This window comes from Anabrus simplex, chromosome 2 (genome assembly GCF_040414725.1).
Source record: "Anabrus simplex isolate iqAnaSimp1 chromosome 2, ASM4041472v1, whole genome shotgun sequence".
Lineage (NCBI taxonomy): Eukaryota > Metazoa > Arthropoda > Insecta > Orthoptera > Tettigoniidae > Anabrus > Anabrus simplex.
Genome location: NC_090266.1, coordinates 410,416,779 through 410,442,953, shown reverse-complemented (window position 1 = coordinate 410,442,953; position 26,175 = coordinate 410,416,779). Strand labels below are relative to the sequence as shown.

Sequence of the window (26,175 nt, the reverse complement as noted above, 5' to 3'; positions counted from 1 at the left end):
TTTATTTGGGTAATGACATAAATATGATTCTAAATAAAGGGTACAGATCCTCTGCACATGGTTATGAGGGTATTTAGGGGTTGTAGTAAGAATGTAAAGGAGAGAGCATATTTGTCTCTGGTGAGACCCCAACTAGAGTATGGTTCCAGTGTATGGGACTCTCACCAGGATTACTTGATTCTGGAACTGGAAAAAATCCACAAAAGAAAGCAGCTCGATTTGTTCTGGGCGATTTCCGGCAAAAGAGTAGCGTTACAAAAATGTTGCATAGTTTGGGCTGGGAAGACTTGGTAGAAAGGAGACGAGCTGCTCGACTAAGTGGTATGTTCCGAGCTGTCAGTGGAGGGATGGCGTGGGAGGACATCAGTAGACGAATAAGTTTAAGTGGTGTCATTAAATGTAGGAAAGATCACAATATGAAGATAAAGTTGGAATTCAGGAGGACAAATTGGGGCAAATATTCGTTTATAGGAAGGGGAGTTAGGTATTGGAATAACTTACCAAGGGAGATGCTCGATACCTTTCCAATTTCTTTGCCATCATTTAAGAAAATGCTAGGAATACAACAGATAGGGAATCTGCCACCTGTGCGACTGACCTAAATGCAGATCAGTAGTGATTGATTGATTGATTGATTGATTGATTGATTGATTGATTGATTGATTGATTGATTGATTGATTGATTGATTGATTGATTGATTGATTGATTGATTGATTGATTGATTGATTGAATCTTCATTACAACCAGGGAAAAGAAGGGATGCAGAGGAAAGATGACGACCTTGTGTTCAGAAAAAAGAAAAAAAAAAGGAGACGAAGCGATTCAGTGCAGATTGAAGGCTTATAAAAGTAATGCCAGAAGTTTAAAGAAGTTACACGAATTCACCCTACGACGGAATATTTCGAATGTTTTTGGTGTAATTACTGAGGGTAATGTTTTCATGGAAAGTCAAGCAATCAACACTAAGACTACTGAATTTCATAAAACTCTATTTACTACTGGGTAATGTAAATTACAGTACTGTACCGGTAAGAAAAGTGATTAAAAACAAACAAAACCCCATGGCACTACAGCCCTTGAAGGGCCTTGGCCTACCAAGCGACCGCTGCTCAGCCCGAAGGCCTGCAGATTACGAGGTGTCTCAGCACGACGAATCCTCTCGCCCGTTATTCTTGGCTTTCGAGACCGGGGAAAGTGATCAGTTTAACGTATTCTGTTCATTTTTGACGTGTTTTCAAGTATACGCTAAAATGTTCATCCTTTAATGAATACTGATGTAAGAAAGAGCTAAGCATGGGATTACTCATCATATAACGTAGGTGCTCCGGTTTAGGTTTACCAGTGAATAATCACCACTCAATTTCCTTTTCTCCCGGGTCACCTATACCTCGCCCGATTTTACTTCGCATCAGTGTTACCTATAACCATGATCACTGACAACATGACTCAACCTTCCAATGTCGAAGACTGCAGCCAAAAAATTTGGACTTTGATGTGCTCCTTTTGTGTGTACTTTCCACCCGTGCATACAGGCTAACTCAGTGTTCTCCGGTTTCCTTCGCATATTTATTTCATATTTTATCTTCTTTTAGGTACAGGATGCTTGTGACCTGCCTCAGTGACCTAGTCCAGTAATAGCTACTGTTTTTGAATCTAATATAGTACCGTACCTATATCTGTATTTGAAATTTAAACTTCTAAAACAGAAGAGTGAGAGCCATCATCAACCCTTCTCTGAGTACCTCAGTTCTTCATTTTTTTAGTTTTTACAGTGATAGATGACATTGTTGATTTATATCTTAATTACTGACAAAATTGTGACAGTAATAGCCTCTTGCGTAGAACAAACTAATTAATAGCATAATTATATTCTTAATTGTGTGAAGGAAAACGGATAATAATAATAATAATAATAATAATAATAATAATAATAATAATAATAATAATAATAATAATAATAATATAACAATAATAATGATAATAATCGTCTCTGTGGTGTAGTAGTTAGTGTGATTAGCTGCCACCCTGGGAAGCCCGGGTTCAATTCCCGGCTCTGCCACGAGATTTGAAAAGTGGTACGTGGGCTGGAACGGGGTCTTCTCAGCCTCGGGAGGTCAACTGAGCAGAGGGGGGTGTCTATTCCCCCCTCCGTCATTCTGGAAGTGGTTTCCAACTTCTCTTCCGGGTAAATGCTGGGATGGTACCAAAATTAAGGCCACGGCTGCTTCCTTCTCTCGTCCTTGTCTGTCCCTTTCGATATTCCCAGCCCTCACAAAGCCCCTGCTCAGCATAGCAGGTGAGTCAACCTGTGCTGGGTACTGGTCCTCCTCCCCAGTTGTATCCTACGACCCAAACTCTCATGCTCCACGACACTGCCCATGAGGCGGTTAAGATGGGATCCCTCCCTGAGTCCGAGGGAAAAGGATAAACCGATTAAGAAATTAAGAAATAATAATAATAATAATAATAATAATAATAATAATAATAATAATAATAATTGGAAATATCTCAGATTGAGTGACTTCACACTCGATAGTTGTGCTGGTAGTACTGTCACTTCTCATATCAATGGCAGAAAACAGAAATGCCAGGGCCACTACAGCTCAATTGGTAAATTATCAGTCGCAAAGGCTTAGGGTTCGGATCCTATTTATGCCCAGCTGGCGACTTTTACTCTATACTTAACATCTCTTCTCCGTGAAGAATATACATACTGTATTTGTTTTTGGCTTTACGTCGAACCGACAGATAGGTATTATGGCGACGATGGGTTAGGAATGGGTTAAGAGTCGGAAGGAAGTGGCCGTGGCCTTAATTAAGGTGCAGCCAGGTGTGAAACCGAACCATCTCCACGACTACTGACAGTGGGGTTACTGTTTGTACTCAACATGACATAATAGAAGGAAACTCATTTGTAGATAATATCTGTCGCTAGTGTTCATGATTAGATCCGGCCCCACGGTCTAGTGGGTAGCGAGCCTGAGTGTTACCTCGGCCAGGTGAGGAATTTCGAATTGGATCTGAGGGCTGGTTTGAGGTCCACAACTGAAGAACTACGTGACTGTGCTAACCAAGTACCTAACAGCCAGGAGGATCTTTGTCCTCCATGAACTTTCTTACGTTCAAAGAAATCTGAAGATCGAGAATAGCACATTTGAGCACCTTTAACCTCGCATCGGCGTGTGGCGAGGGAATCCCTCATTCCTTGAATTCGTTGTTCCACTGCGTAATGGTTTTGCGCACGTGTCTATCCTTCTGGGCATTCTAAGTTCATTATATTCCGCACCATGCTGCAACTGTTGCTTGTTGGTGAAGATCCGTTGTTTTCGTTTGCGGTGCATTGTTGTAATAATTCCAGTTGTGTGAGATTTTGCCTCACCTTGCGCCTTGATACGTTTGTATGTGGCATTGTTGAATACTGTATATATAAGGCGTCTAGTTCCAAAACTGGACATGTTCATCTTTCCAGCTTTTGAGAAAACGTGAAAAAATATTTTAAAGGCAAATGGCATATAATATTTTATAACACTAATGTGTGATCTTTTAGTTAAATTAGATGATCATTTATTGGAAAATAGTTTGAACTTGTCCGATTTCGAAACCGGACCTGTCCACTTTGAAACTCTTGCGTTGGAGTTCAGCCGTTTTGGAACTAGATGCCTCATATATTGACTATATGTGAATATATTGAACTATGGGTGACACTGCACGGAAATTGTTACATTGGATAGATGAAGTGGGAAAGGAGATGAACATTAAGGAAGAAGTTGGTGGAGATTCAGATACTTGATACTTAATTGATACGTGCTGGATAATGTTGAACGAATGGAACAAAATAGCGAAAGTGAGTGTTCGGAAATTGAAACGAAACCTGTTGTTTAAATTTCTGAGCAAGTGGTATGAAACAGACTCATATACACAGGGAAAGATGTAGTTGCCATATGGGATCTACACTGCAAAAACACTACATATAAAAATGGGCAATGGAATCTCGTGAGATATCTACCGGTTGCCAGAGGACAAGCACGAAATGTAAATTTGGCAATGGAAGCATTACATTTATATTTTCCCTAAACACACTATTACACAAATTGTGCATTATATCTATCTTAAAGTGGCAGAAATGTGTAAAAGAATCAAACATCAAAGAGATCTCCGTAATACTGATTAAACAAGGTAGAATACTCTACATTTGTAAATAAAGATTGTAAAGCTAGGTACAATGAGTCTTATGAAAATAAATACAGAAAACTTAAATGAACCAATTATATCAAAAAGATGATTTTCTTCATTTACTTCATGGGTGAGGGAAAATCTTACCATGAACCCGCTTCCGTTCCTTGTAACCTCTCGCGCTGTACCAGGTTACATACCACGGGGCTGAGCCTGGATTGAACCTGCAGACTTGAGCTCAGGCTGTAGGCCTACTGTCGAAGCTACTCGGCCTGGCTACCAGAGGATAGAGTACCGTTCAGGAGACCACAGACTTTGTAAAGTCACTGATTGTTGGATGTAGACCTAGGCAGTATTAAAATTAGAACGACACATATTTGCCAACAAAGTCAAATACCAGACCACATTTCAAAAAAATATTTTTATAAATGTTTTTCTTTTAACATGGAATGTGTATCGGTAGTTATACCACGTATAAGTTTGTTTCTCCAACTCACAAGTAGAAGTCATCAGCGTTTTCAGTTAAAAAGAGATGTTTTGAAATTGATATATTGTCATTTTCTATACACATTTTAAATGTTAATATTTCAATGTCCAATTATAAAAAGAATATGGTAAAATCTATATGTGACATAAAGTCGGATTTCTTTCAGAGTAAATGTAAGGCTCGGGGAATTAGACACAAGCAAAGATGAAGACTGTGTGGAAAATGCAGACTCAGGAGATAGTAAATGTGCAGATCCTCCTCAAGATTTTGGAATTGAAAGGCAAATAATGCATCCTCAATACCGTGGAGATCCTGAGGGCAAAAATGACATCGGTCTCATACGCCTCAATCGTGATGCTCCTACAACAGGTAGGTACAATGTTAGAACTTTGCTGTTTTATATTTAATACTGTACATCTAATCTAGTGAATAATAAGGAGAATTTCACCACATCATGTTATTTCCTATTTACTTAAATATCTATAAAAGAAAGGATATAAAACATATTTCTCTTGCATTTCAGTTTAAAGTTATCAGTATCTGATAGTTATTTATTCCATATTCATCAGGAAATCAATGTATTTAATCTGTGCACTTTATAATGAAAAAAATAATTGAAAACATTCAGTTCAACTGGTTATTACTGAAAGCAAGTAAGCTTAAATCGACTACAATAGTGGGAAGCTAGCTATGCTATCAAGATACAGTTAGAATGCCACTGGAAATGTAAAAGAACATTGAAGTTTTATGTAAGAGTTGATTCAGAAGAAGAAGAATTTATTACAAAGTGTGGAAGAGGATATATAATTACATGAAGTCTTTCTAATGTTAGTGGATTTACTTAGCGCAAAAAAGCTCTTATTTGGAACTGAACCTCTCAAGCAATTGATTAATTACAATTATACTAATATCATCTGCCCTGCAACAACACAAACCTATCCCATTTTTAGCATAAAACAAGTCTATGTTGGTATTGTACCCGGATGAAATGGCCCATAGGTATCTTAATTTGATAAATTAAGGCATATGAGAGTATTGAAATATACACATTGTCAGTCTGATGTAGACCGAAATATTTCAACATTGTCAGACGTGCTCGAGACAATCTGTCGCCAAGAGTTAAGCCTGTCATAATGGGTGATATATTTCCTTGTCAAAAGCTAAGAGGATTAAATCGAGAATTTAGAACAACAGTCCTGATTGCCACGAGGAAATGAGGGAGCATTTCTTCTTGAACAAGGGCGCAGTCCGTGCGTCACGAATACGGAAAAATGTCGCAATAGATTTTCCCATGCATCCAGTAATATTGTTGTTAAGTTGTCAGAGGGAGATATTTAAACGAACCGCTGCAGTGTTAGCCAATGACAAAATTTGTAAAGGACTCGCAGATGCGCCAACATGACAAAAGTCAATATGAACTCCAGTTATCTCCAGTTATAATAATAATAATTAAAATATTCCAACCACCGAATTGAACAGTTGGGACTTCTTAGATATCATCCCCAGGTAGATTAATTGTAAGTTTGATGAATTAAAATATAGAATTCTAGGAAAAGACCCACGCTGTATTGCTATTGGTCAGGAAGATCACACCAGCATAGACGCCGAGTTAGCGCGCGAAAAAGCGGAAGACAGAACTCAAGTAATATCTTCGTGATCGCCGAACGATATGAGATCAGAATACGACACCTGAATGTGTATCGCCAGTTTATTAAGTGGGATAAATTCAGAGATCCAAATCCACATGCAAGTGCCGATTTAGGATAACCAACACCCCTCCCTCTGGTATGACCTCGGATGACCCAGGCGGGAAGCAATATCGTCCGTAAATAACAAGGAGTTGAACCTCAAATGATGAGTCGTATGAAATAGTTTGTTACTCTGACACGTTGACTCTGTAAGTCAATACCTCGGGACGCATTAGTAAGTCAGTTAGAGTTGAAAATACGTGAGTCGCTATGAGAGTAAAGACGAACAGTGAGATTATTCATAATACCGAGTGAAAATAATCAGTAAAACTGTATGCTGAAGTTAATACATTTATAAAAGTTTCATGTGATTGAAATTTAACGATTAGCGGAACGCTGATAGTACTTTTTGAAGGCAGAGTGTGAAGCCTAAAGTAATAATTTCAAGATAGACGGTGAAACAATTATCTGTAGCAGGGAACTGTAGGAGCAAGGCGATCACTCGACGGCCTAGAAATACGTCAGGAAGTGCCGGTTGACTAACGCGATACGCGCCGGGTCGAATAAAACGACACATCGTCGTAAAGTGTCGCGACTTGTGGTTCGGGCTTAAGTGAAGAATATAACTGTGAAAGTGTAATATGTTGTTAGGCATCTATAAGTGTTTTCTGTTGTATCAATCGTTGTAAATTCATTAGTAAGGTGTTAATAATGGGTAATTGTCCAAGAGTGTTTCTTTATATCTATATGTATAAAATAAGAGTTTTATCTGTACATTGCTAGGAATTTAAAAAGAATGGTATTTGTGTATCGGTCATGTTCACAGTAACAAGGAAATGCACTTTTTACTTCCGTAAATTCTGTCTGTCTGTCTGTCTGTATGTATGTATGTATGTATGTATGTATGTATGTATGTATGTATGTATGTATGTATGTATGTATGTATGTGTGCAGTGGTTTAGTTGGACCGGAAGGGGCCGGAACGCCGTTCCGGAAAACTTTTTCCCGCTTTGGAATGACGTAACATTTTTATATTCAGAAAGAAAATCTTATAATCTATAAATAGCGCTGAAACGTATGGGTATACTCTAGTGGACTAATATCGAACCTTACGGTTTTATGTTCATAAGATAGGTCGCATTTACACTCCTGGGCGGTTTTCTGGTTCTCTAAGGTTGTCTACACTGTTATTGGATTCGGAGAGCGGGAAGTGAGCACATTAAATTTCTTCCACTCGTTATGTTTGTGCGAATCCAAGTTTTATTTTATGTTTTGCTCAATGTGTTGCCGTGAAGCAGATATTATGGAATCTCTCTGCAGTTAATGAACATCAGTAGTCCCGTAGTACCTTCCAAGTTTTCCAGTGGCTGTGGAAGTGGGTTGTGAGTGTGACCATGTGTTTACTGAAGTGGCTGCGTTCAAAAAACGTGCTGGGGAGGAAGATGAAGACTCAAAGAATACTAAAAAGGTGTGTGATGGCTCAAGTAAAAACGAAACGGAATGGAGTTCCGAAAATATTAGTTTCATTAACGACGTGAGTATAAAGACAGAGCCTCGGTTAAATGTTGCTGAAGCATGTGATGCAGATTCAAGGGAGAACCTAGGTTATGGTTCTACACCTTCTACCGTCGACTTTGAAATTCAAGGACTCAGCTACCGAAAACAAGATATTCCAGACTGTTGGAACGAGTCTCAGTACCGTTATTTTTTGTCAGAGAACAAGTGGTTATTTGCAGAAAATAAAAAAATAGCCTGCAATATATGTAAAGAGGAAAGTAAATTAGTATTAGGAATATCTAAAGGGGCAGGACTTAAGCTAATGAAAGTATGGGTAGAATGCAAGGTTCATCCCAACGGAAATAATATTAATCAACAACAAACAAGCCTTCGGAAAAAAATATTTGAGCACAAAAATTCAGAATCTCACAAGAAAACTATGTTACAAAAATCAGAATCTAAAAAAAAGATATTTGAAAGTTGCTTGGACATTATGAATGTCAAACACCTAGAAACCACCGTTCGAGTATTTCGAACAGCATACTCAATTGCGAAACGAAATAGACCCTTCGTAGACCTACAGGCTTATGTTGAACTTCAACAAATAAATGGTTTAGATATGGGACGAGTTCTTCATAAAATTTTAGTTGTACTAATCTTATTGAACACATTTCACAGGAAATGAGAAATAAAATAGCAAAATATATAACAGAAAATCAGAGGAGATTCAGTATTATGATTGACGAATCAATAACAGTTAGTGCAAAATCTGTTTTAGTATTATGTTTGAGATGTGCTCTTTCAGATAATTCTGAAGTTGTTTCCTCTTTCTGGGACTTGATAGGACTTGAATCAGCTACAGCAGATGTTATTACTGGACAGATATTGAAGAATCTTTCTTCATATGGGATGAATGAAAACTTTCTGGCAGAACATTTAGTTGGTCTAGCATGTGATGTGACCTCCGTAATGTTAGGTAGAAAAAATGGAGTTGGAGCACAATTTTTAAAGTTATTTCCAGATATAGTAATTTAGTAACCTGGCACTGTTTAAACCATCGCTTGGAATTGGCCGTTTCTGATACAAGAAATGAAGCTACAGGTGTTAACCATTTCCATTCTTTCTTTGACAAAGTGTATTCTTTATACAGCATATCTCCCAAAAATCAAAGGGAACTCAACATTTGTGCTGCTTCACTGGAACAAAGAGTTAATAAGATTGGGAAAATATTTACAATAATATGGGTAGCATCAAGCCAGAGAACTGTAAAAGCTGTCTGGGAAAACTATAGTGCACTGGTAAAACATTTTAGTGAGGTCAAAAATGACCACCGGAGAGACTCCAAATAAAGGGCAAAATTCCAAGGTCTAGAAAATATGTTAACATGCGTATAATTTCTGGAAAATATTGCGATTATATGTATGTATGATGCTCTTATTGAGTAAGCTGATTTGTCATTAGAGTTGCAGAAAAGAGAGACAAGTCTGACATAGGCTCAAAGTGCAATCAAGCGCACTATAAAAGTGTTTGAATCTATGTGTAACTCAGCTTCTGGAGAATACTACAGGACCGTTCTTAAAGCGACAGAAAAGAAAAAGTTTAGAAACATAGGATTACATGATTCTAAAAAAGTCGTAAAAATTGACAGAAAGCAGTTCTTCAGAAGTCTTGTGAACAATTTAAATAACAGGCTTATGGAAAATGTGTCCTCATCATCTCATCTTGGTAACAGCTCTAGTCAGCAGAGACTGACAAAAGTTACCAGTGATTCAAAGGTTTCTCGTTTTGACTGTCCATGGAAGTAATTCCGGGCATGTGAGATATGGGCCCACAGTGCCTATAGGGCAGTGAGGTGGCTGGCCTCTTTTGGCCTCTGCCCCTGAAATGCTGCGACTTCAGGACTGATGGTGTTCTCATTCCCTACTCCTCGAGACAAAAGATTTTCTTCCTTCAGGACCTACAGCTGAAGGTCTGTCATTTAGTCTGGCCCCTCACCCTCGACCTTACCGGCAAGGGTGGCTCTGCCAGGAGCCGAAGCTCCCGCCGGCATCGCTCTTAGGATCACTGTGGCACGCAAGCCTCCCCACCACGTCAAGGTACATTAATGCTTTTAGAAATTATGTCGATACCAAGGAAATTCCAGTGGAGCTGATGCCTTTAATCAAGATTGTACAGACCATTCACATCTCTTCAGCAGAAGCTGAAAGAGTTTTCAGTACCATGAATGAGATCTACACCGAAAAGAGAAATAGGCTGCTGGTTGCAAGATCAAGCGGACTTATTTTCATAAGCAGCGTTGGACCTCCTGTGCATATATTTCACCCACAAACATATGTCATGTCATGGCTACGAAAGGGGAGACGTTCAGCTGATGAAACAAGTTGTCGGAAACATGAGACCGCTGATTTTGACACCCAATACGAGTCCATTTGGAAATTGCTGAATTAAGAAGGTGAGTTCCTGTAAATATTTTGTTCCAACTAAATCACTGTATGTGTGTACATGGATCACGAGATAACGGCTGAAGAGAACTGAATGAAAATCGGAATGTAAAGTCGGGTGATGAACCACTACAATCTAGGCTACAAATTATTTCATTCACGCTGAGTGAAATGGTAGTTTAGGGGAAGGCCTGAAATTTAATTCTCAAATATTTGTTATTAGTGGTCGTATCTTAATGAAAATCGGTATGCAAAGTCAGGACAATAAGTCGATATAATCTAGGCCATAAATAATTGTATTCACGCTGAGCAAAATGGTAGTTTAAAGGAAGGCCTAAGTTTTAATTCTCAAATATTCATTATATTAGTGGCCGTAACTTCACGAAAATAGGTATGCAAATTCGGCGAATAAGTCGCTATAATCTAGGCCATCAATACTTTTATTCATACTGAGTAAAATGGTAGTTTAGAGGAAGGCCTGAAATGTAATATATATATAAAATAACCGTCTTACTAATAAAAAGTCCTTATACAGTTGTTTAACTCTTGTTTAGTTAAACAGTGAATAAACCCTGTATAAGCGTTTTACATTTTTCTTACTAATTAACGAGGTATACGCATTGTATTACTATACAGCACGTATACACTCGTTCCAAGGCGTAGGAATCTCTTCCTGCAGATCACTGACGTATTTCGCACGTTCACCGCCTTTACGATCGCTTCTTTTGGTTATCTACAAGCAAAACTTTCCGGAAAGTCGCACAGTAGCACGGCATATCGAAAAGGCAGTGGCAACACTAAGTGAGACGGCTGGAAATTGGCTTATACTGGCATCAACATTTCTTCAGCTTGCTTGTGTAATGAACGCCAAAAAACAAAAAAAAACAAAAAACAAAAAGAAATGGAAAGGCTTAAGAAAAGATCAATAGCTCCTAACTGGCATAGTACGGAAAACGCATGCAATTGTAATTGAATCGGCGAGTTGAAAAGGGTAGGCCTACACATTCCAAAATCCTTCCTTTTCAGGAGAAAGGAAAGCCTGTTTTGTAGCTAAACGAAAGGTTTGATCAAAAAAGTTTCTATTAGGCATTTATACATCATATTTCTGCGTATTCAACTACAAAGTATGGAAATCATATTACGTATGGTTTTCAAGTTATGCCATTTTTTATCTCGAGGAATATGTCCCATTTTATAGGTACTCAAATTTGAGAAAGATCTTTGTAGGGGCAGATAATGTATAATAAACTCGCAATATCAAAAGTCTATTAAGCAGCAGCACATTATTACACAAAATTACGCTCAACCATAATTTATTTTTAGTTATTCATTGCCATTCCGTCTCTTTAAAGTGTTTTACTTTACGAAGATGTCTAGCGTCCATAACCTCTGAATGATGTATGTCTTCTATGTATAAGATATCGTGAAGATCATCAACGTTATCGTCCATTCTTTCAATGTTAAATGGATAAGTCGAATATTTCACCTAGATTATATTAGGCCTACTGTAGACAATAAATACCACGAAAATAAACTGCTCACTCGTTTCTTTGTTCGCTACTCGCTGCTATACAACGCTTATACAGGGGTCCTGGTCTGTATAAGCAATTCAATGAATAACTATAACAGATGTATACACAGGAGGCTTATACACGGTTTATTAGTAACGAATTTCACATAAACGGTGTATAAACCTTGTATAAAAGTTATACACCGTTTATTAGTAAGACGGTAAGAGTTTTGTCTGTACATTGCTCAGAATTTGAAAAGAGTGGTATTCCTGTTTCTGTCATGTCCACAGTAACAAGGAAATGCATTGTTTTACTTTTCCGTAATTTCTGTCTCGCTGTCTGTATGTACACGCATCCCGAGAAAACGGCTGAAGAGAATTTAATGAAAATCGGTATGTAAAGTCGGGTGATGAACCATTACAATCTAGGCTATAAATTGTTTTATTCACGCTGAGTGTGATGGTAGTTTAGGGGAAGGCCTGAAATGTAATCCTCAAATAAGTTATTTATGTTATTAGTGGTCGTATCGATAAATACTACATAACCAACATAACATTAGTTATGTCGTAAGTTAGTAGTAGTTATGTAAGAAGTTATTTAATTTCCGATCACTTATGTCTTATACATTGTTACCGTACCGCATATAATCACAGATATATTCATAAAGTTGGATTTTTGTTACTAAGTCCATATCAGCGCCGAGTCACGAGAAAATGGGTAAACAGAATTTAGTGAAAATAGGCATGTACCGGTACAGTCTGAGAATAAGGAACTACAGTCTACGATATAAATAATTTTATAAGACACCCTAATATCACAGAGTCGAAAGAAAACTAATGTGAACGCCTGCAATATAGAAAGCTCATAAACTACATCAACACTAACATTACATTGACCATTGTTTGTTGTGATGTGATTTTGCCTTCTGTTTCCACTCATCCCCGATAGATAGGATTACTGCAGCGTACCGATGTTTTATAAAATTTTCTTTACGTCGCACCGACACAGGTAGCTCATATGGCGACGATGGGATAGGAAAGGAATAGGGGTGTGAAGGAAGCGGCCTAGGCTGTAATTAAGGTGCAGTCTGGTGTGACTTGTGTGAAAATGGGAAACCACGGAATACCATCATCAGGGATGCCGGCAGTATGGTTCGAATCCACTATCTCTCGGATGCAAGCTCACAGCTATGCGCCTCTAACCACAAGGCCAACTCGCCTGGTCGTACCGAGTGTAACAGCCTGCCGATATATTGGCGGGAAGTAGCTGGGGAGCATGCCATTCCTCTGGTTCATATATTTTCTGATATTACTGGTACGTAACACACTGGTTCATCATAGCATTCGAGCTATTCAATCCTTACTCCGAGGCACTGATTGGAATGAATAGTGTGCATATTTAACGGAATAATGACATAGGAGTGTTCGCGGCATTCTGCGACCAGGTTATTCCACTACTGTTCGTTGAAAGTGAGAAAGTGTGCGGTTTTTAATTTGATATGATAACATTGCTTTCAATCGCTACATTCCTACTGAAGTTTTTTAATGACCTATGTTGAATTCAGTTAGGAAAACCACCAAGTCACTCTTTCAGAGAATCCCGTAGCGAAGCACGGGTACATCAGCTAGTTAATATTATAAAGTGCGACATGATGCACGAGTAAACCAACATGGGACCATGAGGCTTCTCATTCGCCACGAGACAATGGAATTCTACACAAGAATGAGTACACAAATTTGATATATTTGGGGATGTTAACGCGATAAAACGGAACTCAGTGTAAATTAATCATGGTTATTTAACTTAAAACATGGATCGCTTCCCGAATCCATGATTTATTAAAGATAGACGGACGAACTAATTTACATTAACGTAATTATGGGTTAGACTAATGAACTGAGTATTTATTTGTTGTTTATAATGTAAATATGGGATATACCTTTCAATTAATGCATGCTATTTGTGAATAATTTGATTGAATTTCGTTTCCTTTATCAGATTTTTCTTTTATGCTAACCCAGTTTAATTTGATTTCTCAATCACTGCAGTGATTTTTGTACCTTAGTTAGGCATATTTGTTACCAGACAGCCGTCCGACTCGTTGGCTGAACGGTCAGCGTACTGGCCTTCGATTCAGAGTGTCCCGGGTTCGATTCCCGGCCGGGTCGGGGATTTTAACCTTCATTGGTTAATTCCATTGGCCCGGGGGCTGGGTGTTTGTGCTGTCCCCAACATCCCTGCAACTCACACATCACACATAACACTATCCTCCACCACAATAACACGCAGTTACCTACACATGGCAGATGCCGCCCACCCTCACCGGAGGGTTTGCCTTACAAGGGCTGCACCCGGCTAGAAAAAGCCACACGAAATTATTATTACCAGACAGCCAGATTATGAAAGTGCCGGGGTGTGTAAAATTTGTGTTTACGTACGGAAGGTCATGGGAAATAATAATAATAATAATAATAATAATAATAATAATAATAATAATAATAATAATAATAATAATCATGCTTTCTGAGTGAGCAAGTTAAAGTGAATAATAATAATAATAATAATAATAATAATAATAATAATAATAATAATAATAATAATAATGCTGTGAGACTTCGCTGGTGAAAGTAATAATCAATATAGAGATAACATGTTGCGTGAAAGACGTTAATTCGCGCAATAAATTTTATTTTACGTAAATTGTTGATTTAATATTTTTGGACATTCTAATGATCATATAATTTTGTTTAAAGCGATAGAGGCACGTGCAGAGGATGGTCACGATATGTTGAAAGCCCAGAGTGGTTTGAGCCCATTATTTGTAGGAAGTCGTGTGGGAATTGAGCCGTACTCTTTTGATGATGTAATAGATAAATCTCGAGGCCTAAGACGATATAATATGCCGATTTCTGTGTTATGAGTGGCAGAATCCACGCACCGAGTATTAATTATTGAATTAAATGTTTGAAGATTTCCAGTGGAAAAAATGGTTTTCGAATGAAAAGGAAGGAATAATTTAGCAATCGCAGGCATTGGATGTAATTGTCCAGACGCCTTGTGCCATGAGATTTGAGATGTGTCTTGGGAGGACATGGGGTCCCCCTAAAATTGACGGCAGTACGAAAATGAAGCTTGCGGTTCCGAATACCGTGGTGTCCCTACAGATGTAAGTCGGATTTTGGTGGTTCATAATGGGACTCAACATATGTGACTAAATTCTAAAGACTGGAAATGAAAATATAAAACTTTCAGTTTAATACTAATAATAATCCAAGTAAGCCTTGTCTTAATTGATTGCTTAGTGCCCAAGTATACCGAAATTGTAAAAGCTTATGCATTAACCATAAAGCCCTTTTAACGGTAGTGTAACATGTGAAATTAAGTTACCATAATAATAATAATAATAATTCGAAGAGGAATAGTAGTTAGAAATTGTTAGAATATTTTGAGAATAATTATGGTGAAATAGTTTTAAAATATTAACTCAATGATGAATAAGTGATACGATAATGATAATCTCCTCTGATGAAAATAATGATACGTGATAATAATAATAATAATAACAACAACAACAATAATAATAATAATCAAAAGTTGAAGATGCAGAAGAAGAAGAAGAACTTGCAATATTATTTTGAGAATAATAATAATGTTGAAAAGAAATTAAAATATTTAATGGACGATGATTCAGTGTTACGAATATAATAATAATAATAATAATAATAATAATAATAATAATAATAATAATAATAATAATAATTTTTTGTGAAACTGATCATTAATTCGTGCGGATTTATTACGAGGAAACAAGACACTTCGTTTGAAACGTCGGCAAAGGTTAGCATATAATCATCCCGAATCATAAATGATAATAATCAAATATAGGATGATAATTGAAATAAATTATAATAATAAAATAATTAATGGTAATCACAAGATATGATAATATCAGATTAATAATGGTAATGATAATTATTTCATAATCATAGGAAGATATGATAGGGACAGTCGTCATGTGTCGAAGTGGTCGGAACCAGATGTTAGTTTTCCACATGGGTGATAGTTGGCGGTATGTGTGAAAGAACCCACGGACGGCACATGTCTTAATTATGCAAGTATAAATAGGAACCTTTCCGTACGTCTTGTCCTATTGACAAATGCAAATATTGAGATAAGATTTGAGTTGACGAGCTACCTCTGGCATGTTCGTAATTCTGGTTATATTAGGCTAGATTTTGTCCGTACAATTAGATTCCGTTTTAGATACGATAACATTTCCTCAGTGGGAATCCGGCCTACTAGAATGTACATACCGGTAGTGACTCATATCCAAAGGAACGTGGAGATGACAATAAATAGTTACTCTCATGCCCACGTCTCCGAAAGAAGATCTCCAGCGGTGAAACGCCCACTCATACGGACGTGGATTCGATTCCCAGTGACCAATGGGGCTAATTCACCAAATATTTCACACTACCAGAGTAGTGAGGTGAATCCAAATTTATGTATCTTTTTCGGGTTGGAAATTTCTAAGTGTAATAATCGTCATCACTTGCAGTGCGAATTAAGTTAATAAATTGCTCCTTATTGCAATTCAATAGGAAACAGTTTTCATATCTTTTTTATTGTAGTTAGTCCAGGATGCCCATGGAATTTAAGTTGTCACTTCCCAGTTCTATTGTGGAGTATATAATTGGCATGTATGAATGAGCCGTCCCCTATACCTTAATTTGCATGCCCCGTTCATCCCTGTGTTAATTTGGTGTGCCTATATATATTTTTTATTGTTATTGATTAAAAAATTTTAACATCTTTTACGAACTGATCACCCCTGAGATTAAGGCTAGTCTGGGACTCAGGAGGCGAGCGGGTGCATCATGGCGCCCAACGTAAAGGGGCCGATTGCATCCTGCTTGACCAACCTGTGACTTTATTTTAGACGCATCATAAAAAAGACGGAAAAAGGGACTTTATTGTATTAGCGACGTCATCATGATTGCCCAACTCAGTGCCCGATTGCATCATAGATAGGCCAAGTTGTTCTTAAATGTAAACCGAATAGGGATATTCAATTAATTTTTGAACGCATCACGGTTAAGCTAAATAGTGGACTTATATTACACTAGATGTGTCAAGTTGTAATTCATGTTAGAGTAAGGTTAGTTTCGAACAGGGCTAGACTTGATAATCATACAATAGTAGTTCATTGCTATAAAGGCTCATTAATTTAATAATTCCCTCTTTCTATGAAATTAAAATTTTATTATGATTTAATGAGACTCCATATAAATGTAACAATCCATGGGCAGGAATTTTATATAGGCAAAATTTATTAGGAATACTGGATTTGGTAAAAATGTGACTGAGCACCAGATTCAAGTATTAATAAAAATATAATGGAACTGTGAAAGTTAAATTTAATTTATTTCAAGACAAGAGGCTTCAAGTTTCTCATCGTTGTATTATCGATTGTTGCTGTTGTTGTCATAGTCTGGAGTGACTGATGATGTGAATTTCAGGCATAATAACCATGTGAGGGCAATTAATATGCAAAATTGAAATACTTTATCTAAGTAATTCGCTATGTGAAAGCGAAAATAGTCTTTTGGTTTTGAGTTTGGAAATTTTAAATTTTAGAAAATATTATCGAGGATATAACCGTATGATAGGGCCTAGACCCACTATTGTCGTAATCGTGTGCGATAGGATGAGAGGCTGATCGGCCCTCTTTTCTCATTTGATATAATGTCAGACGAAAGTGGGGAGCATCTCCAAGATGAACAGTTAGAAGGACAGGAAGAGGTGAAAGCTCTCACGTTGGAAGACTTAATGCGAGTTTTGGTTCTTAATAAACATGAACTTACCGAACAAATATCAACAGTTCGTGCCGCTAGTGTTTCGCTAGAGAATATGGTGAACAAGGTTCAGGCCGCTAGTGTTTCGCTAGAGCGTAAAATTGAGACTAATAGACAGGAACTGACGGAACAAATACATGCCGCTAGTGTTGCGCTAGAAAATAAAGTGAAAGTTCAGGCCGCTATTGTATCGCTAGAAAATAAAGTCGATATGGTACAGGCCGCGTGTGAAATTAATAAAATAAAACTCACGGAACAAATAGCCGAGGTTCCTGCCGCCAGTATATCACTGGGACAGGAATTAAGGGACCAAATGACCCAAGTCCAGGAGGCGTGTCATTTCGCTAAGGACGAATTGAAAGGGCATATCAACTCAAGTATCATTAGTGTCAATGAAAAGGTTGATCGGTTCAGGGATGAGGCGTTATGGAACGTAACGAAATTAAGGAGAAACTAACGGCCAGTATACAGGAGCTTACATCTCAGAGGTCGGTCGACCGCGAGGACTTGAAGGCACACATCGAAGAGGTGAGGGGCGAATGTCGTAAGGAAAACGACATCGTTCGAAGCCCCATGGAAAGTAAAGGCGCCCAGACTGCAAGTAACCTGGATAGGCACGAGAAGGGGATTGACGAGTTACGGGGTGAAACTGTGCGTACCCTAGTACTGGTAGCCGGTTTAACGAACGAAATTGAGGACATAAAGACGAATTCGGAAGACCGTAGCCGGAGAATCACACAGTGTGAGAAGGCAAACATAGCATTGTTCAGGAAAACTGAAAGGTTGACAGAACAAAGCCAGGTGATCGCTGATACAGAAGTCAGGATACGGGAACAATTTAAGGCTCATACGGGGCAGAATTCGGTGACCAAGCCGATGTCAGACAGTCACACCGATGATCTAGAGGAAATTCGAAAAGATCTAGAACAGGTCAAGGCCAGGTTAGAACAGCCAGTGTCAGTTCAGGACTTCCATCTCCAGTACCGATAATTCGAGACCCTAGACAATCAGGGAATTCATAAAAAGGAAGGCATGTCACAAGCTGATAGACCAGACTTAAGTTTGAGGTAGAAGACGGATCTTCATCCTTATCAAGTGCCCTCCCGATATCTGTGGTCCACATCATTAAAATGTCAGACGGCAAACCACCTAGGTTCGACGCCCTAGGACACACAACTCCGAAAGGCTTCATCCGCGAGATCACTAACTATATTAGTGAGAATAAGATTCCGGCGGAGCGGCAATTATGAACTGTAGATAAGTTTTTGGACGGAGCACCTACAATGTGGTTTAGGGCCTTCTTATACACATTCGAGGATTTCATGGGATTCCGACAGGCGTTTATGCAGAAATTTTGGAGTATCAAGGAACAGCAAGATCTAAGGTTGGAGTTGTACTCCAGACGTTATTCAACATCGCCCCCAACTAAATATTCAGAGTATTTCGTGGCACAATTTCACAAGATGCGCGAACTAGACAATCCGGTCAGTGAAACAGAATTTATTAGCGCTATTGGGAAGCAGCTGCCATTTGAGTCCAGCGGATGATGATTGCATCGAATATTCGTACGGCAGTATAAGCGGAAGCTCTGTTGCGTTAGTTAGATCAGACCAGGTATCACTCTAACCAAAGGCAACCCAGGCATAGAGAGCAACAAATCAATAACGTCGAAAGGGAGACGGAAACCAGGACCATAAGTACCAGAAGTCAGGGAACGAGTACCGATCCAGAGCCCAAGAGGTTGTATGACCAAGGATGGAGATCTCGACAACGGAATAGCCGAGGAGGATGTGCGGAAAACAACCGGCAAACGAATCATGATAAATTCCGAGGCGAAAGGGAATACCGTGGATATCGAAGAGGAAGGAGCGAGACTCAGCCATACCACGGAAGAAATCAGAATAACCGGAGGCCTTACATGGAGGAATCCCGGAGAGATATGGAGGATCGGCACCAAGAAACCCAACAGTACCTCGCTGAATTAAACAAGAGAAGATGGAAGGATGCCATCCAGAATCGAAGCCGTGAAGAGGAAGTTGCCGGCGCAGAAAGCTTGCCATTGCAACAGGCAAGGAATGATGGTGGGAATTTGAACCCGAATGCACCGACGTTCAATTCAGAACGAGTGCTTGGGGCGAAGAAAAACGTCAATTTTTAAACGATAATTGGACCATCGCGGAAGTCGATACATGGATCGTGACTTTCGATGAATTGATCAATGACCCTGAACACCGGAGTTATAAAGAAGTGAAGCGCTTACCGGTGATTTACACTAGGATTAGCCACTTAAGAGTATGCTCACTCATTGACGCCGGAGCGAGCGTATCAGTAGTTTCGCAAACCCTGATAAACGAATTACAATCAAATGTAAATATTCCTATCATTCCGGTTTCTAACCTCAAAATTCGTGGGATTATCCCGGATAAATCCGTGGTGTGCAAAAATCAGGCCTTGTTGGATATAGAAATCGGCCAATCTACTTTCGCACATTCCTTCATTATCATGAATAAAATAAAGTATAACCTGATCATAGGGGCTAACTTTATGACTAAATACCACGCTGTAATCGACATGGGAGATAACTCCGTTAGATTTAGGCACGAGGAAGGTGTTGAGGATACCAGTATGAATCCAGAGGTAGAAAGGGAAGAAGGTGGAGAAGTCTGCAACACCAAGGTTATTAAAGAAATTACGGGAGGGAAACCCTTGAGCCCCTTAAGGGAAATGGAAGTTGAGGTGATGCCTGATGATCATAAATTATTTGCCGCAGCTTTGCAAGAACAATTTGGAAGTTGTGAAAGGGCCATCGCAGCTAAGGTTAACGAAGCAATTACTGATCCAAATGAGAAGAAAATCTTAAGCGAGGTCTTAGAGAAACATCGGGATACTTGCGGCACAAAACCGGGAAATATTCAAAATTTTACCTATGAATTAAATGTAAATGACTGGTCTCCTTACAAGAGAAAAATTATCCAATTGCTGAAAAATTCTATCCGCAAGTTAGATAAGCCATTAGAGATATGGAAGAGAGCGGGTTAATTACAAAATCATCGACGCCATTTTTAAACCGACAGGTAGTGGTCAAGAAACCTGACGGTTCCGTGCCCATTTGTTTATACGCACGGATCATCAATGAGAGATAGGTCTCGGAGTATGAACAAGCTCCGGAAATCTAAGAAATCTTGAAGAAATTCAGAAGGATGCAATATTTTTCAACTTTCGATCTGACAGCATCCTTTCACCATATATTGTTGGAGGAAAAATCCAAACTGTTGACCGGGTTCTTATTTGACCAGCAAACTTACGTTTTTAATAGACTCGCGTTCGGGATTAAAAATGCGGGATCAGTACTTATCCGAGCTCTCGACAGGAATCTTAGTCCGAAAGTCAAAGGAGCAACTATAACATATGTGGACGACATCTTTGTAGCCACGGAGACGCTTTCAGAACACCTGGAAAACATCAGTGAGGTTCTCACGGATTTAGGAAAGCATAACTTTAAGGTCAAGTTACCGAAATCGCATTTCTGTCAGAAAGAGGTCTTGTTTTGGGGTCACCTCGTAGATGGAGATGGTGTGCGGCCAAACCCGTTGAAAATTGAGGCGACTAGGATGTTTCCAAAGTCTACGAAGATCAAACATGTTCGGCAATTTCTCGGGATGTGTCAGTTCTTTGCCGACCATTTTCCGGAATATACTACAGTCGTCGCACCGTTACAAGGTCTCCTTAGAAAGAATAATCGCTGGAAGTGGGACCAGTCAAGTGAAGGAGCCTTTGCGAAAATAAAACAGCGCTTATTATATAATGTAAACTAGGATATCCCGATTTCAACATCAAGATCATTATTCAGACGGACGCCTCCACCATAGGCATAGGAGCCGTGCTACTCCAGGAAGATCACAGTGACTCAAGTAGGAAAACGTATATCGCGTCCATGAGCCGGAAATTGCGGAAACATGAAGTGAAGTACACCATCACTGAATTAGAGACGTTGTCTATCGTCCGCGCTTTGCATTATTGGAAGAAAATTGTGTACGGTTTTCAGATTATAATCCACACCGGTCACAAAGCGCTGACATTTATAATGAAAATTAACATGGCAAGGAAAAATGTCAGCCGTTGGTCTTTATTCGTTCAACAGTTCGATTTGACAGTTGAACACTGCCCCGGGAAGCTAAATATTTTGGCAGACACATAGAGCCGAAATCCGAACCCGGAGGAGATCCTGATCCACCGGATCGAGTTGATAGAGGAAGACCAGGAAGTTTTAAGAAATATCAGGGAAATAGGGCAAATGCAAAAGAGAGATGGGTTCTAAACATGGTGATCGATTTCTTCACCAAGAAATTGCCACCAGACAGTCCATTCTCGTCAGTTTATACGTATTTTCAAAATTTGTAGCATTGTATCCACTGCAGAAAGCTAATTCCAAAACCGTTTTGAGAGGAATAACGTCACACATAATTCCGCGAATGGGGAAGCCCAAATTCATCCTCACTGATCATGGCAGTCTCTCACATCTGCTGTGTTTGCAAATCAGTTGCAACAGCTGGACGTTAAATACGTGCTTAGTTCGATTCGCCATCCCGAATCAAACCCTTCAGAGAGGATTATGAGAGAGATCGCTAAGATCTGCCAAATGTATTGCTCAGAATCACACTGGCGATGGATTGATGTGGTGCCTATCATAGCTGAGTGCATTAACACCACGATCCACGAGGCAACGGGTCAGATTCCTCAAGTGGTACATTTCAATAGATATCCAACCAGGCCATGGCATGACACGGTTGCATGGCCTACAGACCCCCGGGATTCGAACGAAATCTGTGTCAGGTAGACGCGAGAACACCTGGAAGCACAAGCCGAGCGCAGATTAAGGAGACTCAGGAATAAGCGATTCCACCGTTCGTAGAGAGTTGGCGAGCTGGTTCTAGTTAAGAAACCTGCCGTTTCTTATCCGGAACGCAAGGTGTACCACAAGATTTGCCTGTTATTTGTGGGGCTTATAGGATCATACATACTTATGAGAATAATTCATATCAGGTCCAGAGCTTGGATGGTACTAGAGAAAACGTGCATAACGCCGCAAAATTGAAGCTGTACCATACACCGGCAGATCAGAGAGAGGCTGAGGATGCACGGAACGAGGCTGAGGACGACCAAGAAGAAGATGAGGACGAAGGAGAGGATGATGAAGAAGAAAACGGAAGAGAAGAAGTCCAATTGATCCAAAGGCAAATAGAAACAAAACTATGCCCAGAATATGGAGAACCTCACATCGATGTCCAAGATTTTGTTAACATGGTCCACCAGATTCAACGAGAGATTGAAGAATTGAGACTCAATAACCAGAATCTGCCTGACGAAATGAGTCACCGTCGGAAAGGAATGGAAGTCGAAATCAAATCATAAAGAAAGTATGATGGGGATATAGCAAAAAATCTCATGATTAGCACAAGGTTTTTTACTGCGTAACAGGAAAATGTACCCGGATGAGATGGCCCATAGGTATCATGATTTTATATTGTAAAATAAATTAAAGCATATGAGAGTATTGAAATATACACATTGTCAGTCTGGTGTAGACCGCAAGATTTCAACATTGTCAGACGTGCTTGAGACAATCTGTCGCCAAGAGTTAAGCCTGTCATAATGGGTGATATATTTCCTTGTCTAGAGCCAAGAGGATTAAATCGAGAATTCAGAACAACAGTCCTGATTGCTACGAGGAAATGAGGGAGCATTTATTCTTGAACAAGGGCGCAGTCCGTGCGTCACATATACGGATAAGCTGTCGCAAAAAAATTCCCTTGCCTCCAGGCATATTTTTGTTAAGCTGTCAGAGGGAGATATTTAAACGAACCGCTGCAGTGTTAGCCAATGACAAAATTTGTAAAGGACTCGCAGATGCGCCAACATGACAAAAGTCAATATGAACTCCAGTTATCTCCAGTTATAATAATAATAATTAAAATATTCCAACCACCGAATTGAACAGTTGGGACTTCTTAGATATCATCCCCAGGTAGATTAATTGTAAGTTTGATGAATTAAAATATAGAATTCTAGGAAAAGACCCACGCTGTATTGCTATTGGTCAGGAAGATCACACCAGCATAGACGCCGAGTTAGCACGCGAAAAAGCGGAAGACAGAACTCAAGTAATATCTTCGTGATCGCCGAACGATATGAGATCAGAATACGACACCTGAATGTGTATCGCCAGTTTATTAAGTGGGATAAATTCAGAGATCCAAATCCACATGCAAGTGCCGATTTAGGATAACCAACACCCCTCCCTCTGGTATGACCTCGGATGACCCAGACGGGAAGCAATATCGTCCATAAATAACAAGGAGTTGAACCTCAAATGATCAGTCGTATGAAATAGTTTGATACTCTGACACGTTGACTCTGTAAGTCAATACCTCGGGACTCATTAGTAAGTCAGAGTTGAAAATACGTGAGTCGCTATGAGAGTAAAGACGAACAGTGAGATTATTCATAGTACCGAGTGAAAATAATCAGTATAACTGTATGTTGAAGTCGATACATTTATAAAGCTTTCGTGTGATTGAAATTTAATGTTCAACGGAACGCCGATAGTGCTTTTTGAAGGCAGAGTGCGGAGCCTAAAGTAATAATTTCAAGACAGATGGTGAAACAATTATCTGTAGCAGGGAACTGTAGGAGCGAGGAGATCACTAGACGCCCTAGAAATACGTCAGGAAGTGCCGGTTGACTAACGCGATACGCGCCGGGTCGAATAAATTTGATATATTTGGGGATGTTATCGCGATAAAACGGGACTCAGTGTAAATTAATCATGGTTACTTAACGTAAAACATGGATCGCTTCCCGTATCCATGATTGATTTGAGATAGACGGACGAACTAATTTTCATTAACGTAATTATGGGTTAGACTAATTAATTGAGTGTTTGTTTGTTGTATATAATGTAAATATGGGATATATCTTTCAATTAATCCATGCTGTTTGCGAATACTTTGATTGAAGTTCATTTCAAGTGTCAGATTTTTCTTTTATGCTAACGCAGTTTATTTTGATTTCTCAATCACTGCGGTGAATTTTTGTACTTTAGTTAGGCATATTTGTTACCAGATAGCCAGATTATGAAAGTGCGCGCATGGAGGGTCATGAGAAATAATAATAATAATAATAATAATAATAATAATAATAATAATAATAATAATAATAATAATAATAATAATAATAATAATAATGCTTTCTGTGTGAGCAAGTTAAGGTGAATAATAATAATAATAATGCTGTGAGAGTTCGCTGGTGAAAGTAATAATCAATGTAGAGATAAAATGTGGCGTGAAAGACTTTAATTCGAGCAGTAAATTTTATTTTCCGTAAATAGTTGATTCAATGCTTTGGACTTTGTAAGGACCATAAAACTTTGTTTAGAAGCTATAGAGGCACGTGTATAGGATGGTCACGATATCTTGAAAGCCCCGAAAAGTTTGAGCCCATTTTTTGTTGGAAGTCGTGTGGGACAAAAACCCGGCATGAGGTGAAAATTGAGCCGTACTCTTTTTGATGATGCAATAGATAAATTTCGAGGCCTATGACGATATAATATGCCGATTCCGGTGTTATGAGTGGCAGAATCCACGCACCGAGAATTAATTTTTGAATTAAATATTTGAAGAGTTCCAGTGGAATAAATGGACTTCAAGTGAATAGGAAGGAATAATTTAGCAATTGCAGGCATTGGATGTATTTTCCCAGACGCGATGTGCCATGGGATTTGGGATGTGTCTTGGGAGGATATAGGGTTCCCATAAAATTGACGGCAGTACGAAAATGAAGCTTGCGGTTCCGAATACCGTGGTGTTCCGACCGATGTAAGTCGGATCTTGGTGGTTCAGAATGGGACTCAACATATGTGACTAAATTCTGAAGACTGGAAATTAAATTATAAAACTTGCAATTTAATACTAATAATAATCCAAGTAAATCTTGTCTTAATTGATTGCTTAGTGCCCAAGTAAACCGAAATTATAAAGGCTTATGCATTAACCATAAATGTCGTTAGTGGTAGTGTAACATGTGGAATTAAGTTATCATAATGATAATAGTTCGAAGAGGAATAATAGGTAGAATTAGTTACATTATTTTGAGAATAATAATTACGGTGAAATAGATTTAAAATATTGTCACGTGTTGTGGGGTAAATAAGTATATAATTGAGTACAGAACCTGGTAGCAACCTATTTCTAAGATTTATTAGCTAGGCACTAAAACTACACAAGACTACACACAACGTTTGCTCATAACACACACGTACGCAGTTCGCGCTCTCTTTCTTAGTTTCTCATGTTCCATCTACAATGACACATAAACACAGAGTCATCGACTATGTACACTACATTCACTCAGCCACTCAGTCACACTCGCTAGCGCTGTCACGGTCCACAGCCTACACGTCTGTCTCGCAGGTCAAGATAGTATCCGTTGTTCACTCAATCCGTCGAACCCCGTTCGCAGTCTAC

At 38.9% G+C, this 26,175-nt stretch overlaps 1 protein-coding gene across 1 annotated transcript in view; it reads left to right on the top strand.

The window, feature by feature from the left end:
* Nucleotides 1-26,175, top strand: part of LOC136862864 (phenoloxidase-activating factor 3) — a 144,256-nt gene that overhangs the window by 87,524 nt on the left and 30,557 nt on the right. The window contains exon 4 of the mRNA XM_067139129.2: nucleotides 4,828-5,030. Coding sequence (XP_066995230.2) covers nucleotides 4,828-5,030 — 203 coding nt within the window. The remainder of the gene's footprint in view (nucleotides 1-4,827; nucleotides 5,031-26,175) is intronic.